This window comes from Perca fluviatilis, chromosome 5 (genome assembly GCF_010015445.1).
Source record: "Perca fluviatilis chromosome 5, GENO_Pfluv_1.0, whole genome shotgun sequence".
NCBI lineage: Eukaryota > Metazoa > Chordata > Actinopteri > Perciformes > Percidae > Perca > Perca fluviatilis.
This window is the reverse complement of record NC_053116.1, coordinates 14539645-14561394: the sequence shown is the minus strand read 5'-3', so window position 1 is coordinate 14561394 and position 21750 is coordinate 14539645. Positions and strand designations below refer to the sequence as shown.

The following is a 21750-nucleotide window of genomic DNA, read 5'->3' as shown; positions in this document are numbered from 1 at the left end:
TTCAGCAAGAACTTCACACATTTATTGACAATCCATGATAACAAAAATGACTTGCTAATGTGTGACGGTGGGTGAGGGTCAGTCAAGACATCAGCTCTGTAAAGAGCGACTGATTGGCAAAGTCTGCAGGCCTTTCTTGGGGGCGTGGCAGTGAAGGACTGCCACGGAGGCCAAACTGTGGGACGCCAGCACTCAGGAAGTAGAAAGGCATGTGGGTAATTCTTCCACTGGACCAACACTGGGAACAGAGAGAGAAATGTTACTTTGGAGGTGGTAGAGTACAGAGGAAGTAACCAATATGGTTATTAATTTATCAGGGTTTACTAAGATCTTTTGTAATAATACCACATAGAACGCAATTTTATACCCGTTTCAAAGAATGAAGGAAAAACCAGGAGGGACGATGTAACCTGGGTAGCCCACCTGGTAGAGCGTGCGCCCATATACAGCGGCTCAGTCCTCGACGCAGCGGCCGTGGTTCGATTCCGACCTATGGCCCTTTGTTGCATGTCATTCCCCCTATCTCTCCCCTTTCATGTCTAAGCTGTCCTGTCACAAATAAAAGGCCTAAAATGCCAACAAAACTCTGAAGTTTATGAGACGATGAGCTTCCTAGCTAATGTAGCTAGCAGTAGTGACAGTGTCACAGGTCTAATGCTGCTGACTGAAACTCCAGAAAGGAGGATTAAACAACTTCCTGCAGCACAATCCATTGTCGCAACAATCCCTCTTTTAGGGTATAACATCTCCCAACAGCCCACAATCGAATATAAAAAAACATTTAACAACTAGCATTCCTGTTTACGGCAGGCAAGAGAAAATATTAAATTGAAGTAGTAAAATTAAATTTAAAGCCTTTTAAATTTTTTTTTTTGGGCAACTTTATTAAATTATTTTCTCTCCATTTATTTCTGAAAATACCACATTATTAAACTAAAACATAATATGAGAGAAAAAAAAAATTATAAATATACGTATAGAGGAAGACTGACCACAGTGAGCAGAGCTCCATGCTGGAAGTTTGGATGGAACTGCATCAGTCTGGGCTCTGCGCCAGGCTCCCCTTGCACAAAACCACTAAAACAGAGAAACACAAGAAATAAATCAGTACATGGGATGTGCAGTATTATTACCCTGGAAAATATTTTTTAGCTCTACTAAAGCTACGCAAATATGAAATGCAAACACACATAACAGTACAAACCAAGGCAAAAGCTCAAAAATTGGGTTGCTTCTTGTCTTGAACACAGCTATGATTGCAGGCCGGTCTGCTGCTTGTGGATCACCTGAGACAACAGATAAGATACGGAGAATGAGAAGAGTTATTAAAACTAAAAAATAACACTAATGGAATACTGATAGGGTTAATGGGGGTGAACACAAAAAAAATGTAAAGACCTTTCAGAAGCACTGCGAGCCTCTCTCCTGTTGGGTCCCAGGCTAAAGACTGGATCTCTCCACCAACACTGGCAGACAAATTAGAGGTGAGTGGCTGTAATGTTACATGCTGATAGGATGTCAAGCACCACTAAATACTGCCTGAACGCTGAATTGTGCAAATCAAATGCTGCAATGAATGATTTATTTTGCTAGCAAAGGGTTTCAAACTGTCTTGCTGTTTCTCTCTGAGCCTTTTTGGAAGCACGGTTAATTTTTTTGGCCGTTTGTAGTCCAGCTAAAATACAGCTAAACAGCAATCTAGTTTAGAGCTCTTACATGATGTCCCCATCTGGTGTGTTAAAGGTTGTCTCTGATAGGTCAGCCACCACTGCTGCTGCCTGTGGCCCTTTTGATGTGCATGTAGGTACGCCTGCTGAATAACAACATCACACAGGTCAACTTAAGTCAAGTTTTAAAAACTCTTTCAAAATCACTTTTTCATCCGACATTAAAAAGAAAACAATTCAAGCTGCACTTCAACTATCAACAAGACTATAATTCTACAAAGTAACTGGTTATTCTGTGTAAAGACTGGGACAGATAACCTGGTGTATCAGTGAAAGTCAGAGCGTAGATGACCGTCTCTCCCTGTACGGTGAAGAGAAGGCGACTCCCATCTGGACTCCAACAGCCAGACTAACCAAAACAAACAAACCAAGACTCATCAGGATTTAATAAATACATGATTTAGAAAAAATTTTGTTACCTAAATGAACAACAAAGTTAAAACGTGGTGACAAGTTCTTACCTGACAGCGCCCTTTCACACATGGCCAACGCTCACAGGTCCACATCCTGGTCTCCCAAACCCTGGAGAAAGAAAGTTTACTCATCTAGGTGTAAAAACACCACTTTCTGTCCACTTATTATTATTATGGTAGTGAATCTTCACTGGTCTCACGATTTGATTACGATTATCCTGTCAACGATGATTTAAATCGATATCCTGATGCGTAGGTCTGGGCAATATATTGATATTGTGATATGAGACTAGATATTGTCTTAGATTTTGGATATCGTAAAATCTTAATATATTAAGTGTTGCCTTTTCCTGGTTTTGAAGGCTGCATTAGAGTAAAGTGATGTAATTTTCTGAACTCAAGACTGTTCTAGCTGTCCTATTATTTGTCATTAAATCGACATTTCTGAGGATTATCAAAAATCTCATTGTGTAAATAATATGTTGTTAAAGCACCAATTGTCAATCCTACAATATCGTCATCAAGGTATTTGGTCAAAAATATTGTGATATTTGACCCAGCCCTACCGATGCGTCACCGCCTCAATATTATTAAATATTGCTACACATGGTTTTCATCAACAAATTCAAGCAGTCAGATATATATGAACTCCCCTTTTCATTGTATCTGCACTTAAAAAAAAAAAAAAAAAAAAAAAAAAGACATCCTGAATGTAGCAGAGTTTTAACACAGCAGACAACAGACAAAAAAAAAAAAAAGCAGCGACCGGAAAAGCCACAAGTAACATCAGTGGGCAGTAATCAATTATGGTCTGTCACTGCATCGATGCAGAATCGGCCAGGTCCGCGTCGCGATGCATCGATGCAATGATTAATTTCAACACCCCTACTTATTATCCTAGAACACCTGCTTAACTGCAGACTATGCTACTAATCTCTTACATGTTCATAATTATTCATTAAAAGTGAGTGGGCCTCAGTTGAAAATTCGACACATATTCATTGGCAGCTTCACATATTGTTTAAATGGAATGTGCCATTGTAGCCTTTCAAGGAAGGTATAAGTTGTATATTATGAAACTTGGATCTGTGAAGTGCAGTCTCTGACCTGAACAGGGCAGACGGTGTAGAGGCCAGGACATGGCTGCCATCAGGGGACCAGGACAGGAAGGTGACCCCACCTCCTCCAACACGCTGAAGTGGCACACCGCTTTCTGAAGCCACATCCCAAACCTGAAAGATACATCGGTGCCAAAGGTACAACAGCAAATACCTTTGTGAGTCACTTTCTTACAAGATGAATTTCGACTTTTATGATGAAGCGGTTTCCTCGTACCATCATTGCGGTGTCCATAGGAGAGGCAGACACGAGGAGAGAGCCGCTCGGGGACCAGGCGATGGAAGTGATGGGAGAGTGACCGGGGTGAGACAAAACTTGAGCGCAACCAGATGAAGGCCTATATGGGTAGAAGAAGAGCATAGCACAAGAAAATTTTTAGTTTTAAAACTGCATAGAATCTAGGACTGCAACTAACGATTATTTTCATAGTCAATTAATCTGTCGATTATTTTCTCGATTATTCGATTAGTTGTTTGTAGGGATGCACCGAATATTCGGCCACCGAAAATGTTCGGCCGAAAATGGCCCAAAAGGGCATTTTCGGTTTTCGGCCGGAATACTTTTATCACGGAAACAATACGGCCGAAAATGTTGTGATGACACAAACAGAAAACGAAGACTTGTCTCTCTGCACCAGATGAGGGGCATGCACCCTCGTTGTCTGATATGTTCAGTTAAATCCTGCCAGAAAGTGCCTCTAATAATAATAATAATAATAATAACAACAACAACAACAACAACAACAACAACAACAACAACAACAACAACAACAACAACAACAACAACAACAACAACAACAACAACAACAACAACAACAACAACAACAACAACTAAGCTATTCTGTTCTTAGGCTACTGTATACTGTATGTGACTATCAGATTGTAGCCATATTTCTGCTAGATATTTTTTTTATTAAACTTTAATATTAATTTATACAATTGCAATGACTTGATTTTAGTAAAGTTAGTACACAGTCATAGCCATAAATGCAATGGTACTAATAATTGGCTTAATTTCTTTCGGTGTTTCAGTTTTCTCGGTTTTCAGTTTCGGCCAAGAATTTTCATTTCGGTGCATCACTAGTTGTTTGGTCTATAAAATGTCAGAAAATGGTGAAACATGTGGATCAGTGTTTCCCAAAAGCCCAAGAGGACGTCCTCAAATGTCTTGTTTTGTCCACAACTCAAAGATATTCAGTTTACTGTCACAGAGGAGAGAAGAAACTAGAACATATTCAAAATTACTTGACAAAAAGCCCGGTCTTGGGAGACAACGCAGGGGTCGTAAATGTCAAACAAACATTAGGGGCACAGGCTGTGCACCAAAATACAACAAACCACGTTCCAGACAATCACCGACAAGATGGTTGGGGGAGGGGTTGGGGGTGTAGTGCGCATGCACTTACAGAACAGTGAGCAGAGTTGATCGAGTAGCGCGAGTTGTTGATTGGCTGGAACGTGGTGTGTTGTACAGTTTTTGGTGTATTTTGGACCGGGCTTTTTCATAGTGTATTCAGGGGGCAGACAGCTAGTGGATCAAGGAGAGATGCCTACGATTTGAGACAAAAATAAAATCGTGCTGAAACCATGCAGGAACTCATAGTGCACCTTTAAGACTTTACCGGACCTGTAGATACACTGGAGTTTACGTACCTGGTTGACAGTGAGCAGGGGTCCACGTGCCAGACCAGTAAACAGTTTTGACAAGCGACAGCGAGGGCAGTTGCACACAGCGGCTTCCACTGCACTGCTGCAACACTCCTCTGTAGACGGTGCTTCAGTGTGGGGGTAGTGGCACTGAGAGACAAGAGTACAAAAGGATAGGGTCACAGAATGATGAAGAGATAAAACAACAACACTTGCGTTTGTCTGTCCTGCACACATACAGCTTTATTGTTATTGGGATCAGAGGTTCACTGTTGCATCAAAGCTGTCCTATTGGCCTTCTTCAGAGCTTACGTACGGTACCTTTTGGGGTTGTAGATCTTAATGGAGTCGTCCAGTAAGGCTACAGCAAATTTATCTGTATGGGGATGCCAGGCAAAAGCTCGCACCACACAGTCAGACCTGGTAAAGCAAATAGGATTAAAGCAGAGAAAACTCATTGACCATTACAGTGAACAATTTTAAAGGTCCAACATGTACTACTGACAGCTAGCGTTTAAAATGGTTAGTGCAGTCTCAATTCAAAATACTGGAGAGAGCCTGATCCCCAGCGTCTAAGTTCACAGGGGTTGCCAGGTTGTGAACGCTAAACCCAATGTCCCACAATGTCAATGTTAGCAAGATGCTAGTCTCGCATTGCCATTCATTACTCCACAGCGCAGCAGAGTTGCTAGATGATGCTATGTTTACATGACTTTTGAAATTACAGAAAGTGCCCATCCCTACCAGGTTAGCCGTGATAGAATTAAATGAAGCTCAACGCTTACCTGTTCAGGAGGAAATTAGCCAACTCTGCGTCCTTTTGGACTCTAAGCTGTCTCCATCTTTTAAATGCATCTCCAGTATTTAACTGTGTTTTACCACATCTCTGGTCATGCAACGGTTTAGAAAGGTGTTGAGTTCTTTTTAGGTCTGGTAGAATAAATCTCTCTCTGTTAATCCAGTTTGTTTGGTTGCTGCTACCAAGGCTGCAGCCAGCACGTTGTTTTTGCGCATTTGCGTTTCATGTCTGGTAACCCCGGTGTCAAAATAAGACAGAAATTTCTACCCGGAATGGAATTTTCAAAAAGGAGAAAATACTAGGCTTTAGTATTGTTGTCGGAGAAGATAGTATTTAAATTTAGCATGTTTCCTTAGTATCCGATGACATATTGTGGTCATTTTTTGATTAATTACAGTAAATATATTACATATTGGACCATTAAGACAAAATTGTTTGTTTGTAATTTTGCCATTTCATTTCTGTTTAAAATACAGTTTAAAGCCAGTGCTTAAAACAAATGTATACAAAGATCCCACAGTTTTGCAATCATTTATGTAAAAGAAAATTAGTTGTAAAGCTTTAACAAACGATTGTTTATTATCCATTAATCTGATGATTATTTTCAAGATGAATTGATTCATCTTTTGGTCTATAACATTAGAAAACAGTAAAAAAAATAAAATAAATAAATGTCCACCCCAATGTCCTCAAAGTCATTAAATGTACAGCACAGTCTCACATTTGAGAACCTGGAACCTTGAAAAATTAGTTAAATGGTTAATTGTCAAAAACAGCTGTGGTTAAATTTTCTGTTCATCAATAAAAAAAATTAATCAACTAACTGTTGAAGCTACAGTTATATTAAAAACAGCTAGCTCTTCTCCAAAATGTTTGCTCACCACCAGTTTATTCACAATAAATAATATCTTCAATCATTTGCCCTTCAAAAGCAAAAAATAAAACTTCAGATAACATTGGCACTCACCAGTTCAACACTTGTGAAAACTCAGCAAGCATGTCCTCACTGCTCATCTAAGGAGCAAATGACAAACAGGTAAACCCATATCAACGCATCACAACAAACATCTGGTTATTAAGTGTATTGCTGTCAACAACATATTTTACCAGCAAGCACAACTTACTGTGAGATGAGGAAACAGGGAGCCGTGAAAGGAAGAGAACCACCGGAGCAACGCCAGGGTACAACCAGAACTCACTGACAGCCATTTAGGCACTACAACAGCACAGGATACAGGAGAGTTAATGTAAAAACTCATCAGTTGATATACAGGAACAGCTCATTTGTTCAAGCAAAATGACGCACCTTCTGTATTTGAGTTGGTTATTTCATCGAGTAGCCCTGTGAAACCTCCATCCCGCCTGAAATGCACAAAGATAAGTTGCATAAATGATCTATGTCTGTGAAAGACTTGCGACAAAAGATTGATATGACAGTATACTGTGTTATTATCTCTGGTACAAATAGTGCTATATGTTGTAAAAGTATGAAGTAGGAAATGTGGTCCAGATTGCAGTGATTTGAGTGACTATGGGGTGCAGCAGCATCCTTCCATTTGAACTGTAGAACTGTTCTGTTTACTGTTTGCTAGGTTAAAAACCATCACTGGTTACTCATTGTATCATCTAAGTTGTGCATATATTTATGAAACTGAAAAACACTTTTTAATGCAGTGAGTAAATGGTGTTGAATTCATATGGCTTACTTTTTGCACAACTATACTTTGGGAACAATTTGGGGTTCAGTGTATTGCTAAAATGATCCTTCAACATGCACTAAGAGGAGATAAGGGATTGAACCACCAACTCTTGTGGTTGACAGCCGCACCACATGTTAAATGATCAGATTCCTGGTGAACAATTATTATGTATTGTATCGTAGAATAACTTGAAATGTGAAAACATCTACAGCTGTAAATTGGCTGATATTAGCTTTTTGCAGATATATCAGTTTTGCATATTTGTTGACAAATAATTAATAGGAAACTGCAGTACAGAAATGCCAAAGTTATGTTTGAGGTAGTGAAAAAAAAAATATTGTTTGTTCACCAGACAGTGCTGACAAGTTTATTCTTCAACTGCAGGTCACAATTCTTAAAATAATAAAGACCTGCCATAAATCCTACCTTCATGAAAGTTATAAAGCTCAGGTTAAGTTGAAACAGAGAGGTAATGATTAAAAAAAAAAATAGATAAGACATAACTGTATTTATCCTGAGGGAAATTGTTGTGGGTGCAGCAGTTGCAGTACAAAGTAGGAAAGTGCAAAAAATATCATCTATAAACAAATCCAAAATATACATATACACACACACAAACACATTACTACAATATCAAGTCTATGATCATTTTGGAGTATTCCGTTTATGGTATTGCTGTTGAATTGTATTGTGTTTTACTGACATCTGTTGCTATTATCATGTCCAACCGCTTTATATCAATGAGAGTAATGCAATACAGTCCAACAGCACCACAAACTACCTCATCCAAAACTATCATAAAGTTGAATCAACACCTCTCTGAAAACGGTTTTAAAAAGCTGAACATTAAAATCCTCATGAAGATAGGATTTATTGCAGGAATGTGTGTGTGTGTGTCCGTTTCCGTGTCCTACCACGCTGCTGCACTCCTCATCCACAGTGTTTCAGAGTGGTCCAGGAAGGCCGCCTTGCTGCTGCTTTCTGTGCGACAGTGGAGCTTCAGAGACTCTCGGGGGAAAAACAAACTCAGAGGACTAGACTCCTGCAGAAAACACACAACCATGGAATGAACCTTCACTAGGCAAAGTACACGCAGATACATTTAACGACAATACATTACAAGATAGTCTTCTCGTTCAAGGTCGTGCTGTAATTACGGACCCCTGTCCATATCAAACGTTTAATTAACATGCCGTGAGAGATTATTAGTTATATCTGCACACGGCAGCTCTGAATCAGACCAGTTTCAGTCGGTCTTCAGTGGTGGTTCCTGACAGCAGCTCGTTGTTGGACTCGCACAGAGTGGTCTGTCCGGAGGGCAGGGGAGGGGGGAACAACGCCAGAGAGCACATCTTCAACACGGTGAAACCACTGGCCACTGGAAACACACCACGGGTCAGTCAGGTACACACAGATACATGGGTGCCATGTTTACACCGAAACAGCTGGCTGTATTGCTAACGTTACACAGTGGACAATCAGGTTAGCTCACACTGTTAAAGATAGCAAGCTAATTCTAGCTAACGTTAACAAGTTTAACATCGGCCTTGTTTTGGCAACAGCAGCAGTTGCTCTTCGTTTTATACGTCGTGAAAGTTACCTCGTAGTGTATCCTTTGTTGTGTGGTCAATTATCGTGCGCTGTGTTATCGAACAACAAAATAAAAGTAGCCTAATGCTACGTGCGCTGTTGTGACACTTTGGGTTCCTTTTCAAGCAGACTAGTGCATCGCGCCGTGTGTTCTACAGCAAGCCAAAGGGACAAACAGTGCGGAGTTCGGCTACAGGGCGCTGACGTGCTGCCCTCTTCAGGACACAGAGCTACATTACATCCACACTGAGCCAAAACAGGCACACACTGTTTGTTGTTATAGAGTTGCGATAGGCTACATGAAATGCATGTCATTTAATTAAACTAATACAAATCGAGTTGTTTCCACGTGGATTTCCTTCATATAAACCGTTTATTGTCATATGTTATTGACCAAATTATGCCTAAAAAAACCCATCTGATTCATGATTTAGATTAAGATAATGATGCTGTATTTCCCTCCTAACCAAGGAAGGGCAAAGCGCATGGTCAGTTGCACACCAGTCTCCATGGAGCTAGCGGGGATCCAGTGTGTCTTGCTCAAGGACACATCAGCAGCAGCTGCAGTGTGGATGCTAGCTGACACAGGGTATCAGAATTAAAATCATAATGTGGTTTATTACCAAGTAAGTTTTCACATAAGGAAGTTACCATAATATGATACTGGTTGAAGCACGGCTCAAACATCATAGTAATCGGTAAATGAAAAAAGTCTATATCGACACATTTTGGGAATGGAGATAATGTATGTGAGGATGGAAAATGGATTTCATATGTGTGTGTATGTATGTATGTAGGGGGTGGCAGCGCCCCCTCGCGGCTTAACTCGCATTTCCGTGACGTCAATTCAGCACTGGGAAGGAGACAGCTCCCTCCCCCCAAAAAACCAGCGCGCCTCACGTTGCACAGGTCCCCGGTTATTGATAACACAATTTGCCCGATGGGATTCATCCCGGTAACGTGTAACTCGTGGATATAGGGACTGGAGAACAGACAGCCGGGACCGAAAAAAAACAACGATTTGCTCATCATCAACGACAAACAGAAATCCGAGCCCACCCCTTCACTTGACAACGCGACATCATCCAGGCAGAAAGGTATGGGAATGTCATACTATACGGTTAAATGCTGATTGAATAAGAAATCCGGTATCACAGGACGTTATGGTATGATGCCGTTGCTTGGTGCGGTAGCGTTCACGCCGCTCACACTGCACCAATGAACTGTTGCTGCCAAGAAACGAATCATCGTCGATGAACGCTAGAAAATCATATTTGTTTAGCGAGAAAGCCCACATTACGAAATATTTGTGTTGATGCCAACGTTGAGTACATGTTGAGACGCTGCGGCAGTTTTACTTGGCATGGACCATAGTAGCGATCGGGCTGGCAATTCATGCACGTCGGTAATGATGCTGCTGAGTGTCATCATCACATCCTCGGTTATTTAAAGATTGATCTTCCTGCGTTTGTGTGCGCACACTGCTCCTTCGCACAGGCCCGGTACTTGTTTATTACCCTTTTTTTTTCACGCTCTCATTTCAGTCATTCGTCGTGGCTCTTCTCATGCAGTGGTGCAGTACAAGACATGGAGCTGGTGTAAGATATGTGAATTGGGTACATGTGCTCTCTCTCTTTCCCAGTCGCTCTCTCACACATGCGGGCACGCACGCACGCACGCACGCACGCACGGACGGACGGACGGACGGACGTACGTACACATCCACACTGTGGATGGTTATGCAATTCGTCATATTCTTCAGATGCACACAATGCTTCTCATTTGATGCATGACAAACGACAAATGGGAGCTGCTGATTAGCTTTGCTCTGATGTTGTCAGACACCAATGCCCCTCAGAGTGACAGTTAAAGAACAGGTGACAGCCTCCTCTGGCAGATTCATTCATAAAGCCCATCTACACTCTGGGTGATGGCTCCACTGGGCAGGCTGGTTTTCCCATTCATAGGCACATAGATGAGGTTTTGCTGCATGATTCAGACAGAATCTGGTTGTGGGAATTGAGTGGTTAAACTGGGGCACTGGCTGGATGCCAACTCATAGCAGGACTTCACTGTTTTGGTGTTTTGCATTGTTCGAATAAAAGACAAGTTAGTGCAAACTCCAGTCATTTCTTAAAAGATCACAAGAGAGCAGAAGTAAGGAGCATCTGTTTCAGCACTGGACAGCTCCACACTGCAAATGGAGCTGCCCAGTGCTGAAATTAGTCTACACTTGTTTTTGTCTTGAAAAACAGTAAGCATACTATAAACATAAAGATGAATATGGCTATACTAAGGATTATAAATCATTCTAATGCATTTCTTATCATAAATCTTCTCCTTCAGGCTTACATCTCATCTTTCCATACTCCATCCACCCTAACCTGCTGTGTTGGGGAAACCCCTAATGAGTGGGACCTGTATCCATGAGCCCCGTGCCCCTTCCCCCTCCCTGTCAGGCTTCAGCACCCCCATCTCAGAACCCCCCTATCGAAGACTCGATGGAGACACCCCTGCCTGCACCCCAGAAACGGACCTGACCCCCACACAGTGTGTCCTCCGTAACGTGCTGTCCATCGACACTGGTGGACCGGGGGCGCCAGGCGGCAGCAGCCCCACTCCCAGTGATGGAACCTCAACCCACTTTGACAACAGCGTGCTAAAACTACATGAACATGAGGCCTGCCAGTGTTGCGGCGGGGCCGAAGCGGGGCACAGTCCAGAGGCTGGTGCTGTTCGGAGCCAGTCGGAGAACATTCGGCTACAATCAGGAAGTGGAGGTTTTTTGGAGGGACTGTTTGGCTGCCTAAAACCAGTCTGGACCATGATTGGAAAGGCCTACTCCACTGAACACAAACATAGCCATGAAGGTATGTGACAGTAAATGATGCACTTCTCTGCTATCTTTGCAAATACTCCATTACAAGTAAACGTCCTGCATTTAAAATCCAACCTTAGTAAAAGCACAGTATAACAAGTATTATTAGCAAAATGCACATGAAGTATCAAACGTACTCTTTCTGCAGAAACAAATGCACCTGTGATAGTACAGGGGTGTCAAACTGAATTTGACTAAGGGCCACACTGGAAAATGAGAATCACATCAAGGGCCAGACAAATATAGTTTAATGACATTCTTTTATTTAATCAACACAGTCAAATATCTTTGACTGTATTGTTGCATGTCTCATATATTCTTCTCACTGACAGTTTAGTCGACATAAAGCCCTAAAAAAGTCAGGAAAAAGGTTCCTCAGCCATCATAGAAAAAAACGAAAAACACGCAGAAAAAAGCGACACAAATGTTTAAAAAATGCTCAAAAAACATGGAAAAAAATATGGACAAAAACTAGGTGGGCCAAAAGTTATTGTGAACCTTAATGAATATGTGGGCCGGATCACAATTTGCGAGGGGCAGGATTTGGCCCGCCAGCCTTGAGTACATTATTAGATTGTTAGTGATGCATCAATGCATAAGTAACTGGTAGAGGTGGAGAGTTTATCTATCTAATTAGCATTCAGGTAGTTTTATCAAGTGGTTCCCAAACTTTAAAGGGTCACAAGCTAAATCGGAGGGGTCGTGAGACAATTAATGGAGTGAGGAAGAAGGGAAAATAATTCTTCTACACAAATTTGAAATCATTTTCTGGACTTTTCTCTGATCTTAGCTTTGATTTTGTTTTGTTTTTAAATATTGAATGATTTGACGTCATTGGGCCTCAAACAATTATTTAAATGAACCATCTGATTAGTTTAGAGCAATTTATAGATGTCTGAAAGTGGTAACAACTACAGGCTGCTTTTTTGTAAGACAAAAAGGTTAGGAATCACTGGTTTAATCTCTATTTTATAAGCTTATCATGTGTTTTTTTTAACGCAAAAGCTTAATCTGAAAAGTAATCAGTACTGTAATTACAGCTGTCAGATAAATGTAGTGGAGTAAAAACTACAATATTTACCTCTGAAATGTAGTGGAGTAGAAGTTGTAGAGTAGCAGAAAACAGAAATACTCAAGTACAAGTACCTCCAATTTAATTGAAGTACAGTACTTGAGTAAATTTACTTTATTTTCAAACACTAGAACACTTTCACTTTCACTGGCAGCATCACTGTGTTTATGGGTCCGTCAGCCCGGTGCATTCACAGTCATCAGCTAAAGTGAGTTTTCACAGCTGGCCAGAGGGAAGCATCATGCACATCTGCCTCCGCTGCATCTCCAGAGATCTCGAAACTTCAGTGGACCTCATGAAGAATTGATCTGCCTGTCTCTTTTATTCTGCCCAGCTTGTCTCCCTTTAGTGACCATGCGCTCTTACAGTCATTTAAGTAGTGTCAGTATGACAGATGACAGACAGATCAGACTGTGAGTGGATTGTTGTTTTCCTCTTTTTTTCTTCTCTCGGGATAGAAATGTAATGCTCTACTGGATAAGTTGTCAATATAACATTTGCTTGAACATGGCTGGCACTTTGTATGATGTAATTGTGTCCTGCCAGCGCATGGACCTGGCATTTGCTCAGCAAACTCCCCTGCCCAAACTGGCCGGAGTGCATATTGACATTTGGAGGCTTTGCATTGTGTGATGGATATAAATTAAATAATTACATAAAGGGTGCTACTGAAAATAAATCTGTTGCAAAGCCTGTGTTAATTCTAACACTTCATGTTTTCACATTTATTCATTGTGTTTCTTTTTGTGGACTTGTTGGTCTGAGTTTAGAGTCCTGGGAGGTTCCTTTTGAGGAAATCTCCGACCTGCAGTGGGTGGGCAGCGGGGCACAGGGGGCCGTCTTCCTCGGCAAGTTCCACGGAGACGACGTGGCTGTAAAGAAAGTGCGGGATATCAAAGAGACCGAGATCAAACACCTCCGCAAACTCAAGCACCCCAACATCATCACTTTCAAGTGAGGAAACTCATAATATCCTACAGTTTCACATGTCCTTAACCTGCATAAATCTCTCGTGCTTTCCTTTTCTGTTCACCTGTGCTGTGTTATCTGACTGCTGTGTCTCCTTCCAGGGGCGTGTGCACCCAGGCTCCTTGTTACTGTATCTTGATGGAATACTGTGCCCAAGGCCAACTGTATGAGGTGCTGAGGGCCGGTCGTAAAATCACTCCCTCCCTCCTGGTTGACTGGTCCATGGGCATTGCAGGTGGCATGAACTACCTACACCTCCACAAAATCATCCATCGAGACCTCAAGTCCCCCAAGTAAGTGGACAGGCTCAACACAGCTAGCTGAATGAGAAATTCAGCCAAAACAAGACCTAAAATTGCATGACTGATTCCTTATTATTTCCATGTAAAAATACGGTAACATTACACGTAAAAATACAGTAACATTACACGTAATCTCCCCTTTGCAGCATGCTGATTACACATGATGACCTAGTAAAGATCTCAGACTTTGGCACCTCAAAGGAGCTTAGTGACAAGAGCACCAAGATGTCATTCGCCGGCACCGTAGCTTGGATGGCTCCTGAAGTAATTCGGAATGAGCCAGTGTCGGAAAAGGTGGACATCTGGTAAGTCTGATGAACATTGACATCTTTTCAAGCTTACAAATACACCAGCGTGTTTTTTTCTTGACTCGATGCAGCAATTTAGCAATTATCTTTAATGTACTGCACTACAGTAGGAGAGCAGATACTGCATCAGCATCATGAGTTAATAGTTTGTTATTTCAGTGTTTCAAAGACATCCATTCCTCTGAGGGATTTCAAGTTTTACTTACTGATATTTTGTGTGTGTGATGACTGCTTTGTGTGACTGAACTGTCTCGTTGTGATGTTCTATATACTTAATTCTTTCTCCGACCTCTTTTGTTAAAGAGATTGTGACCTTGATGAGACTTCCTGAATGAATACAGCTTGACTTAACTTTAAGGTCCTTTGGAGTGGTGCTGTGGGAGATGCTAACTGGAGAGATCCCTTACAAAGATGTGGACTCATCTGCCATCATCTGGGGTGTGGGAAACAACAGCCTTCAGCTGCCCGTTCCTGAGAGCTGCCCCGACGGCTTCAAGATCCTCCTCAGACAGTGCTGGTGAGTTAACGCCTAGAAATGGAGAACGAGGAAAGAAAAATAATAAACAGGGAAGAGAGGCAGAAAATGAGCAGATTAGAGTAGTGAAAGCAACGGTTGAGTGTAGCTGTATGGGGAGGCGCTGTAAATGTACACAGCTGTCTTTCCCGTCTTGGATTTGCAGGAACTGTAAGCCCAGGAATAGGCCCTCTTTCCGTCAGATCCTTCTTCATCTGGATATAGCATCAGCTGATGTGCTGTCCACTCCACAAGAGACATACTTCAAGTCTCAGGTATGGTTGCTTCTTCCGAGTCCCCAGTCTGAATATGGAAGATCTGTGACTGCACCAAAAGACTCACAAATCACACATTTAAATAAACAGCAAGGTGTACACAAATACACACACGCCCCACACATGCTTGCACATTAATCCGACTTTTACTGCCATGCAAAAGACAAGTTGTTTTAAAGTCAGCTGTGGCGAGACGGAGCTGGTTAACAGAACTGTGCTCTTATCAGGCTGAATGGCGAGAAGAGGTGAAACAGCACTTTGAGAAGATTAAATCTGAGGGTACTTGTATCCACCGACTCGATGAGGAACTGATCAATCGACGCAGAGAGGAGCTCAGGTCTGTCTTTTAAAACTTTTATATCTCACATACTTTTCATCCAGTGGTTGGTGGTACCTTTTACTATGTCAGTTGACATGTATGAGGCCACTTTCACTCTGTCCCATTTCTCGGTGTCATTCTTTTGTCCGCCCATGTGGATGAAATACGTGCCTTGAGTGCACGTCTATTGTGGAGGATTTGGAGTCTCTCATGCGGATGCACAATGACATCAGCAGCCTCTTTTCTTCATAGGCATGCTTTGGACATTCGCGAGCACTATGAGCGGAAACTGGAGAGGGCTAACAACCTTTACATGGAGCTCAGCGCTGTCATGCTGCAGCTGGAGCTCAAAGAGAAAGAGCTGCAGAGGTACAAATAACTCCATGAACACAGGGTATACGTTCTTTACAAATTAATAAGCCGCAATGTGTTTACACTTTGGTGTCTTTTGGTATTTTTCTTTCCAGGAGAGAGCAGTCTTTGGATAAAAAGTATCCAGGCTTGTTTAAGCATCACAGCTCCAGGCAGAGCAGCTCCTCCAACTCCATGGACAAACTCATCAAGAAGAGAAATGTCCCACAGAAACTGCCCTCGGGAAAGAGGTGTGAGATCTCATTTTAGTCGTTATTTAATAAAAAAATTATGCTGAAATAAATATTCATTAGGCTTGTGGTTTGTAGTTGTTGACTAATCCCTCCTACTCGTTTAGGCCAGACATCCTCAAGTCTGAGGTAATCATTCCCAAAATGGACTCCTCTGTGATGCAAGTCACTATCCCAGCCTGCCCCAACAGAAGCTCCACTTCTCCCAGCCGGTCTCGGAGGGTAAAGACCCGACATCGCAAGCCCGGGAAGGGCAGCAGTGGGGATCTGGCTGGACTTAAGGCAAATCAGTCCTCCCCTAATAGGGACACGACTGCCCAGGCTAACAGTTCTACCACTAATACCTCTAAGCAGCTCCTGGAGCCCTCTGCAGCCCTGCTGGGCCTCAGCCATGAGCAGCAGCAGAGGCAGCTATCCTCCTCCAGCCCTGACCTCATCTGCACCACGCTAGAGGCAGAGGGGCAGGGGAAAGGGGAGTCCTCTGTGGGCGGGCTGGAGAGAGGGGGGAGCCTCAGTGCCTCCGCAGGGTTAGGGGGATCAGAGGCGGGGGCAGCTGGTCTAGATGATCTCACAGAAACCCCTCCACGCAGTGACACGCCGAGCGAGGATGCTGCGTCGTTCCCGTTCTCCAGCAGCCCAGACTCACCATGTGGGAGGGGCGCGGCAGCAGGGCGGGGGTCCCTGGGATCTCCACGTCTGCCTCACGATGGGGAGGATAAAGAGGAGGGAGCCGGTGCTGTGAGGTTGCCCCGTGGGGCATCAGGGGGAATTGGGAGTCAGCACCTCACTCCTTCAGCCATTCTGTACAGGGCAGCTATCACACGCAAACAGGTACAGAGACGGATATCTGTTCGTACTCCTCAGTATTTCTCTGGTAATACTTTGATCATTTTCACTTGTGCATCTTTCCTGTTTTTGACTACAGAGGCGTGGAGTGTCATCAGAAGAGGAGGAGGGTGAAGTTGACAGTGAGGTTGAGTTACCAAGGAGACGGTGAGTAACTTGCTGTCCTTCGTCACAAAAAAAAAAATCCCTCAAGCCATCTTTCCGCTCTCTGAAAGAGTTGGTGATTTATTCAGAGAACAAAGAATCATTTTTAATTTGCGTCATTCTTTCACATCACCCGGTTTTGTTGGTCTTTCATTTGAATCTCTCCAGACGTCCGACCAGCATCACCAAGTGCCAGTCGGTGTCTACCTTCAGCTCAGAGAACCTGTCGGTGTCGGACGGCGAAGAGGGCCACACTACTGACCACTCTCACAGCGGCACCCCCGACGTGGTCAGCACCAACACAGACGACAGGCTGGACGACCGCAGCGACGACCTCCTCTCTCAGGGGTCCGAGATCCCGGCGGACAACACTGATCCTGCGCAGATTTCCGATGGCCTGTCGGAGAGAGACGGAGCGCTAGGACAGGCCAAACCTCAGCTGGACGTCGAGCAGAATCCTAATGAGGTAGAGCAGCTCCACCACAGAGATCACTGGGTAGAGCTCAGTGGGTAGAGCAGGCGCACATATACTGAGAGGTTTATGATTTCCTGAATGTCTTCCCCCTCTCTCTCCTCTTTTTCACCTAGCTGTCCTATCAATTAAAGGCGGAAAAGCTCAAAAATCTTGCAATCCTTACAATACATAATCTTACAAAAAAAACTGACCAAAAGTAACAAAAGTAACCAAGTACAGTTAATCAAGAACTGTACTGTAGTTCAATATTGAAGGTCTGGTACGTTACTTGAGTATAGCTGTTTTATGTTACTTTGTCAACTTACATTTCAGAGACAAATATTTTACTTTTTATTCTAAATAAAATGCATTGTTAACGACAACCTTTTTGGCCTTTGACCCCTTATAAGAAACAGTGTCTGGTTGGAGCCCTTTGCCACATTTCAGATGTCTAAAGTTCTCCGACGGTTTCATTTAAATAACAGTTTGAGGCTTAAAGAGGTAAAATTCTTATTATCAGTCTGTTAATTTAAAAAAAAGCAAAAGAAGAGAAAAGTCAAAAAAATTTACATAGCAGAACTTTGTCTTTTCTAATTTTCTAAATCATGAATCTTCTCACGGCCCCTCAGATTTATCTTGTGACCCTTACGAGGGCAAAATGCTGCTAACATATTGTTACAGCAGTGTTTAAAATCAAATAACGTATATATAATCTTATTAACGTAATATTTTAAGATTTATTTATTTATGAGGACAATGCACATTAATCAACATTTCTGTAAATGTGCCAGTGTTAGCCAGCCGGGTTAATTTTCAACTGTAGTCCTAGTTACCTAGCATGCATGTCTTTATGGTGGGAGGGAACAGGAGCACCCAGAGGAAACCCACGCAAACACAGGAAGAACATGCAAACTCCACACACAAAGTGCTGTCAAATGATTACAATATTTAATCGCGATTAATCGCATAGGTAACTCGCAATTAATCGCATATTTTTATCTATGCTAAATGTCCCTTGATTTCTTTTTGTCCCATTATTTTTTTCTCATTTTAATGCGCTTAACATGGAAAAGTGGATCAGCTTGCTTTGTGCTTTTGTTGCCTGGCTTTGACGAGGGGGGCGGAGAATTCGCATAAGCTGTGTGCTTGGCCATCAAGTGGTATTTCAGACTGGACGTGCTGCAATGATAGCTCAGTTCACAACGACAAAACACACAAATCACTTTGGTCTTGTCAATGGAACCATTTGGCAACTTTTTTAAAGTAAACTTTCCATTCAGAATCTTATGGCATCCATTTCACCATCCACTCAAAACGTAATTAGCCTACTACTCTTTGGCCGGCTCGCAAGCCCATATAAGTTAAATTCAATTTAATTCAATTTCATTTATAGTATCAATTCATAACAAGAGTTATCTCGAGACACTTTACAAATAGAGTAGGTCTAGACCACACTCTATAATTTACAAAGCCCCAACAATTCTAATAATTCCCCCAAGAGCAAGCAGAGCGACAAGCAGAGTGTGCGTTTTGTTTCCGGTCTAGCTAGATCCGGTGTGGTGTTGTAGTTTTTCTAACGTTACTAGTTGTTGCAACAGCATGTGAAAAAAACTACAAAGTTTGCTAGGCCAAAAAGAATGTTAATCTCGCGATAACAAAATTGACGCCGTTAAAATGGGTTGGCGTTAACGCCGTTAATAACGAATTTAACTGACAGCACTAACTATAAAGTACATTTTGCTAATAATACTTAAGGATTTTGAATGCAGGACCTTTACTTGTAATGGACTATTTTTTTTTTTTACATTGCTGTATAGGTACTTTTACTCAAGTAAAGGATCTGGATTCTGCCAAAAACACTTAATGACTGCTGTAGGTCATGTATGACATTGTTTTCTGTTTCTCTCTTCAGAGTCGGGCCATGTGTGATGACTCTGACTGCGACAGTGCTGAGCTGGATCAGTCAGGTAGCGGAGAGCCCAGTCGTCCTCCCAGTGCTGGAGCATGGGTGTCGCCGTCTCAACCCTATCAGGGGTCGCCAAAGGTGCCCCATACAGGACCTCCATAGATCACTGGACACTAGCAAATACCTCCAGCTACCATCACAGGCGTACACCAATCTGTCAGTGCAGTACATTACTGTTGTCATGAGGGATCACACCTACTACACCACTCAGACTATGACAAGTTGACTTATGGTGTCTCATAAGTTTGTTGGCTGGCAAACCTACATCAGATGACATAGGACATTTGTCATAACCTGACATCAGATATCCTGGCAGCTTGTGACATCAGATTAATGTCATTTAATTTCAGAAGGGTTTTTGTTTTAGGCAAAATAGTTACCAAGGTAACCTTAGCCACTGCTTCGGTTCAGCAAAAACCCTTCCACAGACGCACACGCACGCACAAGATACCACACTCGTCCTTTAAACACTCTAATCCTCACTCTGGGAGCATCTTCCATGATACTCCACACACTAATGCATTAAATACTAATGAATAATAATGTAAATATCCATTACATACCACATGAGAAATATCTAACTTTATTTTATTTGTAAGATAACAATGTAAGACTAAACTGTATGCAGCCCTGTGAACAAATGCATGACTACATGTTTATAATTTATGGTTCGAATGTGTCAGTTTTATACTTTGTGAAAGTTTACACTTTTTTAATCCTGAAAGTATTACTTCAGTTATTTTGTTTTGGTTTTTGTTAATAAATGTCAGCACTTAAGAAAAAAAAAATGGAATGAAAATCTCACCAAGACGTCGATCATGATGCATAGTTAGGATTCTCAGTAGGTAATATATTATTTTTTTTAACCCTCCTACTACTGAGTTTCAAATACACATAAGACATGAGTGAGGTTTTTTATTAAGCTTATCAAATTTGTGATAGGATGGGAGACCTTTGGGTTCACTCAAAATGCACTTTTGCCATTGTATGTATGCCGGTGTTTCTCCACCGGTTTCTGAAATGGTTAGCTTTTTGATTGTTTTATTAGTATGATGTGCGTGTGTTCATAGAATACACTAGCATTGGTAACCAAGGTACTATCTAAGCAACAAACACTGGTGCTTTAGTAAAGGAGTCCTCCTCCGATACAGCATTGCACTCCTATAACATTGTCAGACTCAGCAGAAGCAGAGATACTGTCTGCTTTATTCCACACCCTTTTCTTTCTTGTCAAAACCTGGTGCCTACATTACCCACAGCGCAACTTGACAGACAACAGTTTTGTCCGAGATTCCGAGGTTTGTGGATAATGTAGCCTCGAGCCGCTAGCCTCAAGCAGAGATGAGTGGCGTGCTACAGAGGCCTGGTGAGCTCACTTCTTTTTAACTCCACACCTCCAGATTATGTTTTATTTTCAAAATTGTAGTCTTCAGACCCAACTGATGCTGCCACAAATGACATCACAAGGCAGTTTAGTTGTATGAAACCACAAAAGGCTTCATAAAACTTTTAAAATCTTGATGTGTAAAATTAGCGGAGTTCCCCTTTAAGTAAAGAACCAAAAGGACTCCTTTAGTTCATGATGTTCATAAGCTTCATAAGAACCTCAACTGTCCCTTTTACCCTTTAAGATAACTGCGGAGGTAGCCAGATAAGGAATAGAGCACTTTTCTGTGGTGTTTGCTAGTAGAACAGCAAGTATCCTTTGGGTTTAAATAGAAATGTTTTGTTTTTATACAGCATTGCACATTGTACCTGTAACATAGGAATTATATCGAAAGCGAAATATTATGAGCAACAATAAATAATGTATTGGTTAAAAAAAGAAAAAAAAAGTGAAAAGTGTGATGTTTGTTTAAAAAGATGGGTTGGTCATTGGCTACAGTGTGTGCTGTTGCTGCATTAAATAAGACAGCTGAACGAGAAATAAATTACTATTTTCAATGACTTTAAGCATGTCCAAACTGTTCCAGTGTCATTTCTTAACTTACAACTTTCACACCATTAAGTTAAAAAAAAAAAAAATTCCCCCCTCCCCCAAGAGACAGGACCATGTTTTTGGATTATTAAAATCAGTCTGAGTTTGACAGAGTAATCCAATTGTCTT

The 21750-nt window shown here is 41.9% G+C and overlaps 2 protein-coding genes across 4 annotated transcripts; one reads left to right on the top strand and one right to left on the bottom strand.

The window, feature by feature from the left end:
- aaas (achalasia, adrenocortical insufficiency, alacrimia) lies at window positions 1–9162 on the bottom strand. 2 transcript variants are annotated; one of them, XM_039800138.1, is made up of 17 exons: window positions 9005–9162; window positions 8646–8782; window positions 8319–8446; window positions 7011–7066; window positions 6829–6920; window positions 6672–6718; window positions 5227–5325; window positions 4912–5055; window positions 3476–3596; window positions 3248–3372; window positions 2189–2249; window positions 1986–2076; window positions 1717–1810; window positions 1399–1466; window positions 1205–1286; window positions 993–1077; window positions 1–238 (listed from the first exon to the last, which is right to left on the bottom strand). In XM_039800138.1, the coding sequence occupies exons 2-17, from the start codon at window positions 8754–8756 to the stop codon at window positions 83–85; spliced, it is 1560 nt and encodes a 519-aa protein (XP_039656072.1). In that variant the 5' UTR covers window positions 8757–8782; window positions 9005–9162; the 3' UTR covers window positions 1–82. The 2 variants fall into 2 exon arrangements, with proteins under 2 accessions (XP_039656072.1, XP_039656071.1); XM_039800137.1 differs by having other exon boundaries at window positions 1717–1813; window positions 9005–9161.
- Window positions 9163–9836: 674 nt separating this feature from the next.
- Window positions 9837–21607, top strand: map3k12 (mitogen-activated protein kinase kinase kinase 12). 2 transcript variants are annotated; one of them, XM_039800136.1, is made up of 14 exons: window positions 9837–10091; window positions 11341–11864; window positions 13715–13898; window positions 14015–14206; window positions 14362–14520; window positions 14882–15040; window positions 15204–15312; window positions 15540–15649; window positions 15884–16000; window positions 16099–16233; window positions 16341–17064; window positions 17159–17226; window positions 17392–17689; window positions 19590–21607. In XM_039800136.1, the coding sequence occupies exons 2-14, from the start codon at window positions 11402–11404 to the stop codon at window positions 19743–19745; spliced, it is 2874 nt and encodes a 957-aa protein (XP_039656070.1). In that variant the 5' UTR covers window positions 9837–10091; window positions 11341–11401; the 3' UTR covers window positions 19746–21607. The 2 variants fall into 2 exon arrangements, with proteins under 2 accessions (XP_039656070.1, XP_039656069.1); XM_039800135.1 differs by having other exon boundaries at window positions 13703–13898.
- Window positions 21608–21750: the final 143 nt, after the last annotated feature.

Bases quoted from the DNA above. Each gene is read 5' to 3' on its own strand.
- aaas (XM_039800137.1), bottom strand. From the start codon at position 8,756: ATGTGCTCTCTGGCGTTGTTCCCCCCTCCCCTGCCCTCCGGACAGACC. The intron at 7,067-8,318 runs GTAGGACACGGA...TGTGCATTTCAG, and splicing joins ATGAGGAGTGCAGCAGCGTG to GCGGGATGGAGGTTTCACAG. The intron at 2,077-2,188 runs GTAAGAACTTGT...TGTTTTGGTTAG, and splicing joins GTGTGAAAGGGCGCTGTCAG to TCTGGCTGTTGGAGTCCAGA.
- map3k12 (XM_039800135.1), top strand. From the start codon at position 11,402: ATGAGTGGGACCTGTATCCATGAGCCCCGTGCCCCTTCCCCCTCCCTG. The intron at 17,065-17,158 runs GTACAGAGACGG...TTTTGACTACAG, and splicing joins CAGCTATCACACGCAAACAG to AGGCGTGGAGTGTCATCAGA. The intron at 17,227-17,391 runs GTGAGTAACTTG...GAATCTCTCCAG, and splicing joins GTTGAGTTACCAAGGAGACG to ACGTCCGACCAGCATCACCA.